Here is a 16,599-nt window from a genome sequence, read left to right as displayed (position 1 = left end):
CCCCTTCCTTTTAATGCTTTACTCAGCTAATAATACTAATAATTGTACTGTGTATAACTATTGAATTTAGCCCAGATACAAAACACATTTGTAGGACAGGATATTGACAGCATTAGCAAGATGTTGGTATATTTATAGAATTATAAAAAAAAATACAGAATTGTAAGGGTCTTGACGTAGCAGCATCAAAAACAAATACCCAAACATTTTGACAAAAAAAATCTTGATTTTATTAATGTAAACTGTCAGCCAGAAACATTTCAGTGAGGAATAATTTAGAAGCAGAGTGTTGCTGTGGAAATACAGTGTAAATATTGTGAGATATTTTAAGTTTATAAGAGATAAGTTCAGGTTTACAGACCAACCGTTGGTGCTGTTAGCCATTGGTGGTGTGTGCTCTCAATGAACCACAGGTTTACATAGCAGAATCTGACAAATACTGGAATTTGAGGCTGATATAGATGTTGATTTATAAGAGTTAAAATCTGATTATGATATACAGTATTGTCTAATATTTTTATTTTTTATCATTTTTGGTAGAGCTAGACGGATAAATCTGCGGGGCCGACATATTGGCCGTTAGTAGCTCATCGCAGATATATTGGTATTGGTATATATGGCAGCTGATAAATAACAAGAAACTGCGGGACAGAAATGACAAACAAAGTTTGAAGTTATTTAGAAAAAGTGTCACTATTACATAATTGTCCACCAGAGGGCACTGACAAGTGGATTTTTTAATTGTAAAAAGTAACACTTAGTGTGTATCTTGATCACAATTCTTAGAAAAAATTAAATCCAAGGGGCCTGTATCAAAAGTTTGTTTATGTTATGTGTTTATGTTCTGTAAAATTACAATCGTCCGATATATCATTAATGGAATTTTTTTAAATGGCTAAATATCCATTTCAGTATCTACCTCAAAAATTCATTATCAATCGGGCTATAATTTTGATAAGGTTATCAAAATTATTTTTTTCTTTTACTTGTTTTGTCTGCAGTGGACAAACTATGAAGAGGCAACTTTGTTCCTGAATTACCTCAAATATATTTTAGGCTGGGGCCTCCCCCCACTTCTCTCTCCCCTGGTTTTCTATCATCTCTCTACTGTTCACAAAGGCACTAAATGTCCCCCAAAAACTCCTAATTAAAAAGTCATACTCTATCTTTAGCTTTCTGTACTGATGTACTGCACTATCTTGTTACTTACCTGATGACGTACGCGCTGATGCCGACAAAATTGGCCAAAAATATCAGTGCTGTGTCAGTCAGGCTCTAGTTATTATACAGTGGTCTAGGGAAACGAGTTCTCATAACTCTGTTACACAATTGTGGGCTTCTGTAAATCAACGTTACATGCTCCATAAATTCAAACTGTGCCTGGATTGTACCCGCAGGCCGATGACCCAGTGGTTTTTATGAATCTCATGGTATAATTCCAGACCACTGCTTTTAAACAGGGATTGAGATAATGAATCATGAAATAATGTTCTAACACCGCTGACACAGGTGCAGCCAATGTCTCTCTTGATGTGCACACAAACGTTCACACAGAGAAGTCCTGCCAAAGTTAGGGATGGGACGGAGACCCCAGAGCGTGACTGTGGCAGTGTATTTGAGCACATTGACATACTTTGCTGCACATGCCGAGTTTCATGAGGGTAAGGCAGCGGTTATGCAAGAACTGTAGCCTCCATCACTTCCCAACAACAGTAAATTCAATGACTCACTTGACATTCGTAACAAACAGCCTGCAGAGTCATGCTGCCCAGAGGCTGTGCTCATTACTGCTGACCATCTTTCAGGAAATGTACTCGAGTCTTGAGTAGCGTGTGCTCTGGTGCTAATGAGTGATAAAAAATCAAGCAGTGTTGTGATATGGTTTCCATTTTATAATCCTCTTCCTGTCAGCAGCAGTGTACATACAGTACATTAATATAATGAAACTTACAATAAGGAAAAATCACAAGTTATCATGAAGACATTTGGAGGCCTCAGGACCCCATAAATGGATCCAGAATAGTTCGAGTTTAACCTGTTACCAGACACCCCTATTTTTGTTCACATGCTTAAAAAATAATGTACCCAGTATAAAAATGGTTACTGCTCTTTAACCCTTTTGATTAGAGTAATTTATTTTTTTTTTTTTTTTTAAATTGTGGAAAACACTTTGGAGCCATAGCCACAAGTCTAAACTAATTCTGTGTCAACAGCTGCTGCAGTGATATCTGGAGCTGAAAATGCTTTGCACAGACAGAATCAGGAGACTTAGAGCTTTCAAACAGTGTGTAATTTGTCAAGGCTGTATGACGGTCGAGCCCAGTACAGACCAAAATACATTTAAAGTAGTGCTACCAAGGCCAAACTATGTTTTATGTTTGTAAATATTTATCTTCTTCTAGTGTCCTTGTTTAGATGAAAAGATTTGTGCATTATTGTTATTGATTTTTATTTTATTACTATTAAAATGTATACATGCTTAAAGCTCTCAATTTCCCCCTCCCATACTCTGTTAAGTAGAGGTTATGGTGAGCGAGCACTGCCACTAAAGTTAAATGAGGGCATTTTATACAGTATTGGCGTCCCTTCGAAAAGCACAATATGCCAATGACTGCCAAACATGTCCAGTCTCTCAAGTCAGCATCGTGCAGCTAGTTTTGTTTGTAAGCTAATAATAATATTTAGCCAGATAGACTGAATACCAGAGGTGTCAGAAGTATCGATAATACAACAGAACAGTATTTATTTTATCACTGAATATAAAATGCTGTTGGGCTACTCGACATTTGTCAGTATGTCCTAAAATCTGTGATCTGTGAAAAATCTGGGTTGGAAGCTGGGGTATGATTTACACACATTGTATTGAAATACAATGTGTTTTTATGCACTCTAAAATTGTAAGCAATAGTCTTTAAGCAAAGTATAACGTTCCTCTAATTTAATTAAAACATCTCACCAAACATTAGATCCCTTTCCATGTTTAACACCATCAACAGCTGCTCACAGGTGGAGAACTCATTTGTGTTCAACTCCTGGGGAAGGGTGGGTCCTTAACTTGTTGCTCACAAACCACATGGTCTAATTACAAAATACTCTAAATACTATCACTTACGTGCTTAAACGTGGCTGCTACTAAAAAACAACAAAGTTTGAATTGTGCGTTCAAGCATCTCAGCTTTTAAAGGCTGGTTAGTCAGTGAACTCCCCTGGTTCTGGACCTTTTATCGAAGGTGGCTACATTTAATGCTTCTGATCAGTTTCCAAAAAAATCTTAAAGCATGCATTTATGTTGCAAAGATAAAAATGTAGGTCTGGTCTTCTTGCAAAAGCTACAGAACGAATGCAAATTTATAGTGATCCACAACAGTTTTCAGCTACGTCCTTAGTTTTGCACATTGACCGTACACTGTCCAGACATATTCTAGGTTTTGACCTTGTCTTGTTCAGAAATTATCCACCTGTTCTCAAAAGACTCACTGAAACAGTCATTTGTAACCTTTTGATCAGAATGTCAAATGTGTGATTTATTTGAGTAAATATCAGTCCATGTTAGAAATATGTAAAGCAATTAAGTTTAAGAGTTTCTATGACCTTGTTTTGTTTATAATTGTGGCACAGTTGTGGGAAAGTTAAAAGGTTATGGATTTGCTGTGTTTTCTACATGAATTGTTCATGGGAAATTTTACAAAATAGTTCATGAAATATACAAAAACCTTACAATAATAAACATGCCATAAAAGTTGGATTTAGGATTTATTGTCCTTAACTAACTTTCTCCATCCATAGTTACTGTTAGATCTGTCTTGCTAGGTTACATTCTGTGCAGCAGAAAACCTAACATTACTTTCCCTTGATTTTAATCGTATGTCTTCCTTTGGTTTGTCCATTGACTTGTATTGGTTGTGATTGACAGTTGTTTTTTCTTTAAGAAAACACAGACAGCATTAGGTTTTAGATGTAATTTCTTTAGTTTTATTCTGTATAGAGAAACATGGAAACTGAGCAGCAACAAGTGGAAATGAGATGCCTCCTGCTGTTGTAACTCTTTTAGTCATTTAAAAATGTGTATTCTGACATGAAACGGTGAACACAAATTTATGGTCTGATATAAGTGTTGTGATGCAACTGGGTTATTCTGAACGGGTCAACAAAATATCACAAATGCATGGAATTTGAATTTGTCCATTGCCGTCCTAGTTAGTGAGCATTATTTATGAGGCCTTTGGAAATATTACTACTTCTGCCCACAGCAGTGATTTTATATGCCATTGCATCACATTACTAACAGCAGTCCAGGACAGCACCGATTTCCATAAACGACCAAGGGTTTACCTTAATCTGTGAGGAATCCTTAAATGATGTTTGCCCATCAAAGGGTCTGATTTATAACACAACAGCCATATTGTCCTGGTTTACACGAAGCCTCAAACATACACACTTACTGATGTCAGGCTCAAAACGATATGCCTTGATCGTCCTCAGGCAATACTGTTTGCCCCAAATCAACATATTTAGTTTTTCTCCCGCAGGAAAGCTTTAATGATAATCAGTGCTTGCTGTATTTTTAAAAAAATCCTCTTTCAGTAATCTGTAGAGATATCTACTGTATATGATCAGAGCAGAAACAGCAGCCTCACAGCTGCTGTGGGATTTAAAGCTCACAAGAGCAGCATTGAGAGGCAGGAAACTTCGACACAAGACGACAGCATTTAATAGAATTTGGGTTGTAGATCAGTGTGTCTTGTCTGACCAAACTTTAAAACTGACATTAAACCTTAAAAATCTGGTAAAACTAAACATTTGGTCGTCTTATTCTTCCAAATACACCATGATCTTTTTGATAAACTGTGGACAGTAAAATGGATCGGGCCTCTACTCCAGAGAGAAGGGCCTCTTATCAAGGCCCTTCTCCCCCAGTTCAGGTCTTGGTGACTTTAACTGGGGGAGAAGGGCCTTGGTAATAAAGGTGACCAAGAACCTGATGGTCACTCGGGCTAAGCGCCAGACATCCTGTGTGGAGATGGGAGAAACTTCAAGAAGGACAACCATCACTGAAGCACTCCACCGATCTGGGCTTTATGGACACTCTGCCATAAAGCCAATGGAAAATTTTGCAAAAAAGCACCTAAAGGACTCTGAGTAGGAAAAACAAGATTCTCTGGTCTAAAGAAACCAAGAAACTGTTTGGCCTCCATGCTAAGCATCATGTCTGGTTGTCCTTTTTTGTCCTTTTTTCAATTTGAGTTTTTTTTTTCAAAAAAAAATCTAGATTCGGTGGCATAATGGGGTGTTGAGTTTAGATTGATCAGGGAAAAAAATTTTTTTAATTAGCATAAGACTGCAACATAACAAAATGTGAAAAGAATTGAAGGGGTCTGAATACTTTATGAATCCACTGTAATTCCATTACATGCCGTGACATTGTCATTAGGATTTGTTCAGTGAACAAATGAAGTAGTGTCTCAGTATCTGAGATACTAGTTCAATTCTGAGACACTACTACAGTATCTGAGAACCTTTTTCTGATGTGGTGGCTGTGACGCAGATTTTTGTTGAGGTTGATGTGATAACCAAGCAAATAGAGGCATTCACTGTTCATTTTTCTCAGAACATTCTAATAAAATCCAATGCAAAACTTTAACACTGTGTTAAGGGAAACACAAATTTAAGCCAATACAAAACCTCAGACTATATGTACAAAGAGTCTAATAAAACAACATCTTGAGTAGTTCCCAGCTCTTCTGCAGTTTGGAGATTGTTGTACTAACATGATTTCACTGTGTTGATCTTCCCCACAGGTGATGTTTCATGATGTGGTGGCTTTAACGCAGAAGCTCTTCCCTATTGTGGAGGCCATGCAGAAGCACTTCAGTGCTGGCTCTGGAGCTTACTACAGCGATGCCATCTTCTTCATGTCTGTGGCCATGCATCACATCATGCCTGAAAGTAAGAAAAGCACATTTTCTCACATTTCTTTGTAGTAGTTGTTCAGCTACAGACATAGCTCACTTTAGAATAGCTTTACCTGGTTGGAGTGTTGGATTAAATCGACTCTGAAGAGTCTGAAGGTAAATGTTACAGGTGTCGGTAACTTGCTATAATTTCAAAGGGTCACCTTGCCCATGTCTTGAAGCTACATATTCTCTCTCCTACCCCAAGGGGTAACTGCCCATGCAAATAGTTTTGGTGTTTTTTACCAGAGTTTTGAGATATCTGTCTCTGGGATGTCTTTTGCCGAACTAAAAGAGCAGGGAAGAAAGGACCTTCGATTATGGTGCTCAGACCATTGAAAAATGACACTGACAGCGAAATGTATTTTTAAAGTCCAAGTCCTATAGATGAATATTCAGATGTCCACATAATTATATTGCCTTTTCTAGTTTAAAACACCGCATTCTGCTTTGATTTTCTGGCAGACCGTGTTTTAATTTCACTCAGAGGCTCACTTCGCTATTCCAGCACTGTTAGTGCACAGCTGGAAAAAGCAGTATGGACAGGTATCTAACAGACACATGGCATGCTGCGCAGGCCCTGGGGAGTGAAGAAAGGAGGGATGTGCTGTGTCACTGCTGCCCACATTAGTGCCCCCTGTGTTGGTGCTGACCGCAGCAGCAATCTCTTCTGTTGGTCACTGTTGTGGTTCACGTCAGTGGGTGTGCAGCATGGGGCATCAGTCCCCAGATGAACCAAACCATTAGGCCGATTTGAATCAACTGACAACACAGGCACACATATGAAACCCGAAAATTCTGTCTTGCAGACAGCAGGGCATCGTCCCAATGAATATTTTTAAACTTTAACTTAGGGTGCACAGTGGAGAGAATAATGTGGACAGTTTGGATCATAACACTTTTATCCTTTGAAGTTATGTTATGACATTTTAATAACAGAGGGTATAGTGATATCAATAATCATTTAGCACTCCATGATGAATTAATTCATAAAACTGTTTTTGTAAACATGGAAGTACTGAGAATCATCTTCATATGTGTAAGCTAGAACCTGAATTTTCCAATTTAATTAGTTTTCTGCCAAAGAAATATACTCCATGTCCACATTTGGAGGCTTGAAAACCCCTGTGGTCAAATCCAAGCAAAAAGGATGTATAGATAAAAGATTCTGCTTGGGGGAAACTTTTGAGTGTGTGGTTGTCATTCAGCTGTCAGTTCTGAAAAGTAATTTGTGGTACAGTATATTTTTGTTTCAACTAGATTGGCAATATGTTCATAAAGTGGCACTGGGTGTTTTGTATGGCAGCTGATCTGTTGTCGTGTCTGCTGACGTCTCACGTTGTTTCCTTAAAAGGCTTATTGATCAACCACATGTGCTACCCGTCTGCTCCGAGTATCCAAGTACCCATTTCTGTTTAAAGAATGCTTTCTTCTAGAAAGGTCATAATGTGGTTGTCTTAACAGAGAGAGTGGAAATGTGGTGCACAAACCTAAATCAGTGTTCTTTTCTGACTTGTGAAGTGGGAGAAGTGATTTTAGCAGAAATTGTCAGGACTTTGGATTCATTGTTAAGCCAGCTACACAGCCTGAATAAAAGTGTTTTTCTCAACATAAATGGAAATAGTTTGAGGTCGGTATTTTATTTTTATCAGACTTATTACGTCTAGACTGACAAATAACACAATACCACCACAATATTTTTCTCATAATAAAAACAGTATCACAAAACAAACATTTGTTCATGACCTGATAATATATTGTAAGACAGCCATCTACCATACACCACAATGTCTTTGTAAGTAAAATTAAGCTTTAAAGTGCAAAACACATTTTTACAAAGGTAGGAATAGATTATATACTCTATTAGTTTATGTTAGGAAGAGCTTTAACTTTGAACTGTGTGTACCAAATTTTAAAGGGACACACACAGCAAATTGGCATGTGGTCTCCTGATGGAGACTATGACATATGGTTGAAAGCTCAGGAAAAGGCTAGTAAGTAGACCTTAAGATAAGATAATTTTGCCAAATATTTGGCAGCATTTAACAACAACTTGTTGTGAAAATTCTAACACTGTGAAAGGCTCACACCATAATGAAAGGAATCACGTAGAGAGAAGACTCTGCTTTCACACCACCTGTCCCTGGAGGGTGAGAAATAAAGCTGCACAATGGAAACCTGTTGTAATTAATGATAAGGTTCCTAACAAACACTGCTTTTGTTAGTGGAAAGGTGTTGCATGTTTTGCATCCCCTCTAGAGGTCTCAGCATGCTGGAACATGAGCCTCTTCAACAACCTTGACCTTTATTTTTCACATAAGGTAGAAGTGGCACTGCTCATGCATGAATTGCTTTACTTAAATGAGAAGGATGGTACCTGGAAGTGAGAGTAGGAGCTGATCTGTTTGTTGTCAGACAGGCCAAAAATAACAGCAGATATATGTCAAAAGTGTAGATTTATTTCAGTAGTTTGAAAGTTCCGTCTTTATTTGCTTTTTGACAACAATGAAATCGATGGGTTCAGCAACACTTCCCATCAGAGACTGGTGAAATTCCAAGATGGAGCACAAAAAACATACTTTCTTTGGGGATAAAATCTTTTAATAATTTTAGTCTTTCTAATACATGATTTAATGCCTTTTTTAAACAAAGTCAAAATTTAGTAGACATTGCTGCTGTAATCATACTTCCCACCCTGTTTTCTCCAGAACTAATAACTCTGCCCCATGGATTTATTGATAGAAAATAACTGGCCAGGGTTGAATGTGACTGGAACAGTGGAGTGGATCGGGCTAGAGCTGAATTTAAATGTCCCGAGGGCTGTCTAGTTATAAAGCTGATCAGGACCACAAAGGGTCTAATGTGGACTTTGATTTGGACTTTTAGAGAAGTGACCTGAGGACAGACTTCACCATACTTAAATAGTGGGGCTGCCAAAAAAAATCCCAGCAATATGGATGTTTTATCGAGTACTGTGCAAAAGTTTTAGGCAGTTAAGATGTTTAGATTCTTATCTATCACGCAAAATAATAAAGGAGCCAAATTCATTCTGAAGCATGACAACAAGCCCAAACACACAGCCAGAGTCATAAAGAACTATCTTCAGAGACAAAAAGAACAAGGAGTCCTGCAACAGATGGTCTGGTCCCCACAGAGCCCTGATCTCAACATCATCCAGTCAATCTGGGAGTACATGCGGAGACAGAAAGAGACAGACTAAAACCACAGAAGAGCTGTGGCAAATTCTCCAAGATGCTTGGAACAAGCTACCTGCCAAGTACCTTGAAAAACTGTGCACAAGTGTAATTTGTGCGATTGGTGCTGTTTTAAAGGCAAACAGTGGTCGCACTAAATATTGATTTCATTTACTGCACTTTGTATGAAGTGAGCTGATGGATAAAAACTATTCATGGCATTATTTTTGAAAGTATCTTAACTTTACTTTTAGTGACTAAAACATTGCACAGTACTGATTTATTGTATTAAAAAACTGCAATATTACTTAAAGGTTACCTCCAGTATTAATAGAGCTCTGGGCTATTCTCATCTTCAAAATGAGTACTGAGTTATACATCACCCTTGTTTTGGCAGTGATTCAGAGCTAAATAAACAATCACTATAGTTACACGTGTGAAATGGAAGGAAATTAACTTGGAGCATGAAAATATGCTTTGGCCCACGCTGACAAACATACAGGGCAAGTAAAACATGAGTAAAACACGAGACGCTACGTGGCCTGTGTAGACAGCTGTATTGATTTAAACTGGAATCATATCTGATCCATCAGACGTGTGAGACAGACGACTGAAAAACACCATTACTGTTTAACCAACAGATGTTGAAATGCACGTATGACAGCTTCAAATACGAATCCCTTGAATCTGCAATGAAATCTAATAAAATTAATAACTGATGGAGTTCCCCATTGTCGTTTTGTTTTTCTCCTCACTATATATTTCTGATAGTATTCTCTAAGTAGTGCTCATGACTAGAGGACACTATTTAGCAGCAGACAGTTTTTCTTGCTGCAGGAATCATATCAGCTATTGGATGCATGGGAACCTAATGATTGTGGAAAATGAATTTCAAGTGATCACCTCTTTAACAAAGAACCAGTGTGTTTTTCCAGTGAACGTAGGTAAAAGGAAAAAAAACAAAACAACCCTGACCCTTACAAAGAGGCTTTAAGTGCTCACATCAAGACTGATGTTAGGGCTTAATGAAGTTGACCCACTTTCTCTCTGAAAAAAAAAAGTGATGTTAGATAACGGTATCTCTGTTGTTTGGTTTTTGTGGCTGAGTTGAGGTCTAGTCGATTTACGAATGTGTGATCTAACCAGAGCCTCGGGCCAGCACTAAGCCATCCTAATGACATTAGTCCTGCAATAAATTTACAACATCCATGCACATGGCCAACGTTATTTCTATCTGTCCATTTTGTTCAAAAGTTGTTGTTGTAAACATGGAAAAACATCATATATAGTTAAGAGGTTATTGAAATAAAACAGTGCTATGCAGTACACGGACTCAATCATATACAATTCATTCCACTGTCTGTCTACAACAGTAGACTCCTACTACTGGGTTTATTCTTCCTATTTAAGTGCATTTAGTTCCCCTTATTTCATATCCTCTATCATCCTTAAGAAAGTCTCACTTCTCTTAATTCTGCTGGGAGGAAATGAAAAGTCAATTCAGGTGAAAGTCAGTTTAAACTCCTTTTAAAAAAAAAAAAAAATTCAGGTTTTTTTTTTCTGTGAAAAGCACCAAAATTGAAAACATGCGCCTTAGCCATATCTGCATCTCCAAAGAGTCATCTAGTTTAAAAAGACCATGGTCACAAACATATATAAAACACCACTGACTTATTTGAAAAATAAATTTATACTGTGGCTAGCACCTAGACGCAAGTGAAATACACTTACAAATTGTTGGTTGATTTATGTTTACACTGGCTAAATTGCGGTTGCAGTTATTTTAAGCTTTTAACGTTAGGACAAACACACAGTGCAGAGCAGGTTAAAGCCCCAGCGGTGATCCAGCTGTGTAACAGTCATCAGTAGTTGGCAGCACTACAGAAGAAAATTTGTCCGAATAGGAAGTTCTGTTTCACAAAGAAACACGTTCCCTTGATTTCTCCATCCTCATGCTGACAGGAAATGATGGAGGAGGAAGAAATGCAAATGCGGGAAGCAAGGATACAAATAAGAAATGGACCCTCTGTCTCCTTTTCTTTGTCTCTCCAGGCTTATGTCCAGCTTTCTGTTCACTGGCAAGAGCCTGAAATACTAATGCACTTTTTATTGCAGAATCTGTCTCACACTCTTTTCAAGATAATCATTTTCCCTTTAATATTCTGTTTATCATTAAATGGTTTGATAATGACCATTTTATGATTTATCAAGCAATGGATTTTCAGCTCTGACACGAGCAACTCTAGCTGTGGGGAAAAAATAACAAGAATTCAGACAGGTTGCTTTGGTGATTAACTGGTCTCTGTTTTTATAAGAAAAGCCACTAGTAGAAGAACCTTTATACATGCCATAATAGGACATCTACGAAAGACATGCTGCCTAAATGAAATGTTGAGAGAGATGGCTCTAAGGCAGCAGTGAAAACACTGGATTTATGAGATGTAATACCAAACGGCAAATATTACACCTGAAACATACTCACAAAGCTGCACTACAGCTGCCGTAAGAAAACGTAATTGTGTATTACATTCAAATCACATTCGGTTGAAATCATGAGGGGCTAATAAAGTATACGGTTTGCTCTCATTACCATTTAATCGAAATATAAGCTGTGCTTAAAAACACCGCCCATACTATCCAGCCCTACTTTCACCTTCACAGAAGTTGGTGTTGAGTCACTGATCTAACATCAAACCCACCACATCACAAAGTTATAACAACTAGAGAGACCCCCCCTTCCTGTTATATTCCCACTAGTTAAGCCCCGTTAGTACAAACAAACAGCGCTGACCACTCGGAGATTACTCTTCCTTGCCCCTCTCTGTTGCCACAGTACATGAAAGCATTGTGATGGGAGCTTCCTTGTTTTGAGAGCACAGAAAACAGGTCACTGCCGTATTGCTGAGTCTTCTTTTTCCATCATTTGTTTTCACACTACCTTTTAGCACATACTTCTAGTCCAGCCATGATCTCCCCATGGTTATACCCTTTATTGTTGTGCAGTTGAGTTGGCTTTGTTGAGGCCAAGGTTGTGATTTGTTTCTCCAAGAAAAAAACTCTGTTGGTCTTTGATTGCTGACCCTGCTGAGTCAGGTACTACACTGGAATTTCGCTTGTCTATTTTTTACCACAATAGAGTAAGACACAGACACCATCCATGTCTGTAATAGTTGACAATTGCCTGTTAATTACAGTACACACAGTAGTACAGTACACAATAACTGTGTCATGAGGTATCATGGTACAATTTAGTCATTTTGGAACATCTGGAATTTTTGACTGCTCAGTATTGCGCTGATTATGGTCCAAAATACCAACTTTTAACAGTTACTACCTGTAGAATGTTAAACCTCCGGATCCAGTTTTTAGCTGGACCGAAATTAAATCAAATTATAGAGACAAGACACCACTGCATTGTTTTCTAATCACTTGAAAACACAGATCTACATTAGGAAACTGTTATAGATTAAGTTTTTCAGCTTCAGGATGATACATTAGCATTAACAAGAAAGATATGTAGAAGGGATGCTACGGTGTGGAAATTTTCCCACTGGGTAATAAACTCATGACAACACTGGTGTTACCGACTACACCGGACATTTTACAGGAAACGACTTGTGTCAGCTCAATATCTGGTGAGCGCTTACTTTGATCTTTAATGTTAGATCTTCAGATCTTCCTCTTACTTTTTGAACAAAACGAATGCATGTTACCTCCAGGTGCTGCCACTTTCATCAGACATAGATTGCAGATTGCCTCATTAATGTTATCAGGTTCCCCTTTGGCATTGGGTTTGAATCCGAAATATTGCCAAATATGCACTTTCGTTTTTCGCCTTGACACCAATTTGACAGCATTGTCTTGTTGGTCAACTCTCGTCTCGTCACTTGATAAGACTCCACTACTCTGTGATGCAACTCTGCTCTGCTGCTGCACTGAGCAGACACTTTCAGTTTATAATTGTAGCGTCCAACAAAGTATTGATGACTAGCATTTTACAGATTCGAGATTTGTATTGGATTAACCTGGTTGCTACCACAGATATGCAAAAATGTACCAAATGTGTTTTATGTCAATTAAAAAAAATGAAAACAGACGGTGGGGACCGGTGGGCAAGTTATGAAATCGGTGTGTGTGCCTGAACAACGTGTCACACCATGTAGCACCGGTAACATCGGCAACACCGACTACCCTGGGAACCCTAAAATGTAACAGCTAATGTGCTGCCAGTTTGATTCTCTTTATTGGGAAAATCTACATGGGGAAATTAAACTTTCTATGCCGTGCTTTTACATTAAGTGAAGTAGTAAATGAGTAAGTTTATTTTTACAATAAACAATTTTTTATTCTTACATTTTATTTTCTTTCTAGGGTTAAAACTTATTGATATTATGGATGGATAACGCAACAAAAATAAAACTAAATTTTCTGCAGTCCCTTAGTATCGTTGCACACATTTTGTGCCTCCATAATTCTGATTAAATTATAAAAATTTTAAGCTTAATTAACGTGATTTAATATATCTGAAACATGCTGGGTCTCAACAAGGCTATGATGAATTAAAAACAGATTTGAAATATTATATTGAGCTCTGATAAAGATTCATGAGTTCAGTAGCTTATATCACTAATACAAAGACAAACCATGCATTTCATAATTTCTAAGTAGCCCCGTCATGTGAGTCTGTCAGCACCAGCTGCACCAGTTCTACAGTTGTTGTTAAACCAACCTTTTGCATTGCCAATAAATGTTTACTGCCCTCAAACTACAGGCCGTCATCTTTGACAGTACCTCTCAAGCTGGCATGGCAAGTGTTTTCATCAGTCCAGTGATTGCGTTGTGCCCATGCTGCACCATTCCTGAGTATTTCCCATCCTTTCATCACCATGCCAACCAGCAAAACATAGGAAGCTGAAACAATGAACAGATGAGGGCCTGAATATCCTGGTTACTGTTATGATTTCATCTACAAACAACAAGCTACAGTCTTAATCATTTATTATGTGTAAACTCATAGTTGTCAAACACAACCTGCACTTTGTGCTTTTTGCAGTTTTCTCAACTTTATATACATTTCTCCCTACAATTTATAGACCTTGTCAAGCAGTTTCCTCTTTTTTTTTTTTTTTTTTTTTTTTTAGGTCAATGGTAACGTTACAGAAGGCAAAAGTCAAATACACTGCTGCAGAGCAACCAGCTTTTCAAGAATCTATCGGTCTGTTCTTATTTCCTCAAACTCTGTCTTACCGGAAGGACTCTTCGCAGTGCTTAGGAAGGCAGTCATTGAACAATGTGCTAGTGGTCAGACAAATTCAGCCTACATCTACAGTTCACTCAGAAGTACATTTCTGGGATCATTTTAAAAACGGAGAACTCATGTTTATCATTTATTAAACGTGGTTAAAAAGAAACTCTTATTTATGGTTTATCCACATGAAGGAAGGTTGCTTGTTCTTTATCAAACATAAACCATTCTTTTAGTCGTTTACATATGTTTAGAACGATCTTAGATAAAAATTAGTTTTGGCCGGATGAGTGGCTTTAAAGAGGTCACTGTGCAGAGGGTGGTGATAGTTAGAGTGATTAGTTTGACATCTCCTCATTGTGTTGTACACTTGGTGATTTTTAACAGGGTTCTTTTCTTTCAGGTCTGCTGCGCATAGTACAGCTTGACCTGGATCTGAAATACAGGACCAACATCAGGGACCTCTTCCAGGAATTTGACCGCTTTCCTCCAGGAGCAGTAATAGGCATCACCAGAGAGATGCAGCCAGTCTACAGGTAGAAGATGTGCACACAACACACCAGCTATGGCAGGGCTTCTGCTTGGTTCACAACATTAAATTAAGACTAAATTATAGACATTTAACACCTTTTTAATACCACAGAGAATGCAATTTAATACATTTTTCACTGTAATACTAGTCAATGAATGATGGAAACCCAGTAGGAAAATAAGGCCCATTATTATTATTAATAAGGACATGAACAATTGTGTCACATTTTTGTCTGTTTTTACTGTACAAATATTACTATCACTTAACGTGACCTGGACTCAGATAGGAGGCAGAAAATGTATGGATGGATTAAGCAGCAATTAATTAATATATGATTAAATTTACACTTGTCAATTAGCTTGGACGTTCCATTGACCTGTAATGTAGCCAGCGGTAGTGACAGTTTTTGCTACACATATGAAAGTGTTGACTGAAACTCAAGAAAAGGGAAAAACAAAAAGAGACTGAACAGCCTCCAGTGTGCGAAATCAACCGTCGCACCAGTCTCACTTGTGGTTTACAGATGTATAAGATCTCCTGACAGCCTAACATTATTCAAAATAAAGTTATTACTACTGTTACCGTCTATGGTAGGCAAGAAAAAAAAATATAAAATAATCATTTTTTTGATAGAACTATATTCAGTGCTTTTTAAGATTTCTCAAGACCTGTAGATACCCTGTATCAGTGATGCCAATTTGTCAGGGTCTTACAAAATACAAAAATTCTGAGTGCGCATTCATTGAGTCTCACCTGATACAGACCGCACTGAACCAGTCTGCTGCTTTGCCATTGCTTGTCAACTGTTGACATGCACATGAATAACTGTGCCTCCCATTTCTGTTGATCATCTTTGAGATGATTGGACGTGATTTGGAAAGGCGCACGCCTGTCTATATAAAGGTCTCACAGCTGACAATGCATATCAGAGTAAAAACCGAGCCATGTGATAGAAAGGAAGTGCCTGCAGAGCTCAGAAACAGGATTGTGTCGATTGTGCACAGATCTCGGGAAAGCTACAAAAAAAATTTCTGTTGCACTGAAGGTTCCCAAGAGCACAGTGGCCCCAATAATTCTTCAATGGAAGAAGTTTGGAACAAGCAGGACTCTTCCTAGAGCTGGCTGGTTTCATCAGACCAGACAAGAGGAGAGGAGAGGAGAGGCTTCCGTCTGGCCACTCTGCCATAAAGCCCAGATCAGTGCAGTGGTGGTTTTCCTTCTGGAAATTTTTCCAACCATCAATAATCAGATAAATAATCGTACAAAAATCAGTCAGCCACCTATCACAATCTGCCAAGAACCATCCTTTCACCTGGCAGCATCGAGACAGTGATGCAAGACAGTGATCCATCACAGCAGCCCTGAAGTAACAGTTGCAAGACGGTGCAACACTGACAGTATGATGGGATGTTTTCATGAATAAGCTATTTTAAGTCCTTTGTGATAGAGTAATAATTTAGGATTTGGCAGGATCTAAGCAGGGAGACGCCTCTTCTCATCCTATGAATCAGTTGTGCCTCCTGTCTCTTTGTTAGACCTGTCTGAAGTAAATAAACAATCTGTTTATCCTCCGAACTGACAAACTATGGCAACACTGGTGGGTAACCTTCTCTAACAGCGTGTTAGAGAAGGTTACCCACCAGTGTGTTCCCTACATATCAGGTTCATCAGAAACTT

General features: G+C 38.2%; 1 protein-coding gene across 4 annotated transcripts in view; it reads left to right on the top strand.

Moving 5' to 3' along the window:
* xxylt1 (xyloside xylosyltransferase 1) overlaps window positions 1-16,599 on the top strand; it is a 35,930-nt gene that overhangs the window by 8,162 nt on the left and 11,169 nt on the right. For all 4 annotated transcript variants that reach the window (XM_040129600.1, XM_040129598.1, XM_040129599.1 and 1 more), the window contains 2 exons: window positions 5,799-5,946; window positions 14,794-14,926. In XM_040129600.1, coding sequence (XP_039985534.1) covers window positions 5,799-5,946; window positions 14,794-14,926 — 281 coding nt within the window. The remainder of the gene's footprint in view (window positions 1-5,798; window positions 5,947-14,793; window positions 14,927-16,599) is intronic.

Source organism: Xiphias gladius, chromosome 6 (genome assembly GCF_016859285.1).
Source record: "Xiphias gladius isolate SHS-SW01 ecotype Sanya breed wild chromosome 6, ASM1685928v1, whole genome shotgun sequence".
Classification (NCBI taxonomy): domain Eukaryota; kingdom Metazoa; phylum Chordata; class Actinopteri; order Istiophoriformes; family Xiphiidae; genus Xiphias; species Xiphias gladius.
Note: the sequence above shows the minus strand (reverse complement) of the source record. Positions and strands in the feature narration are given on the sequence as shown.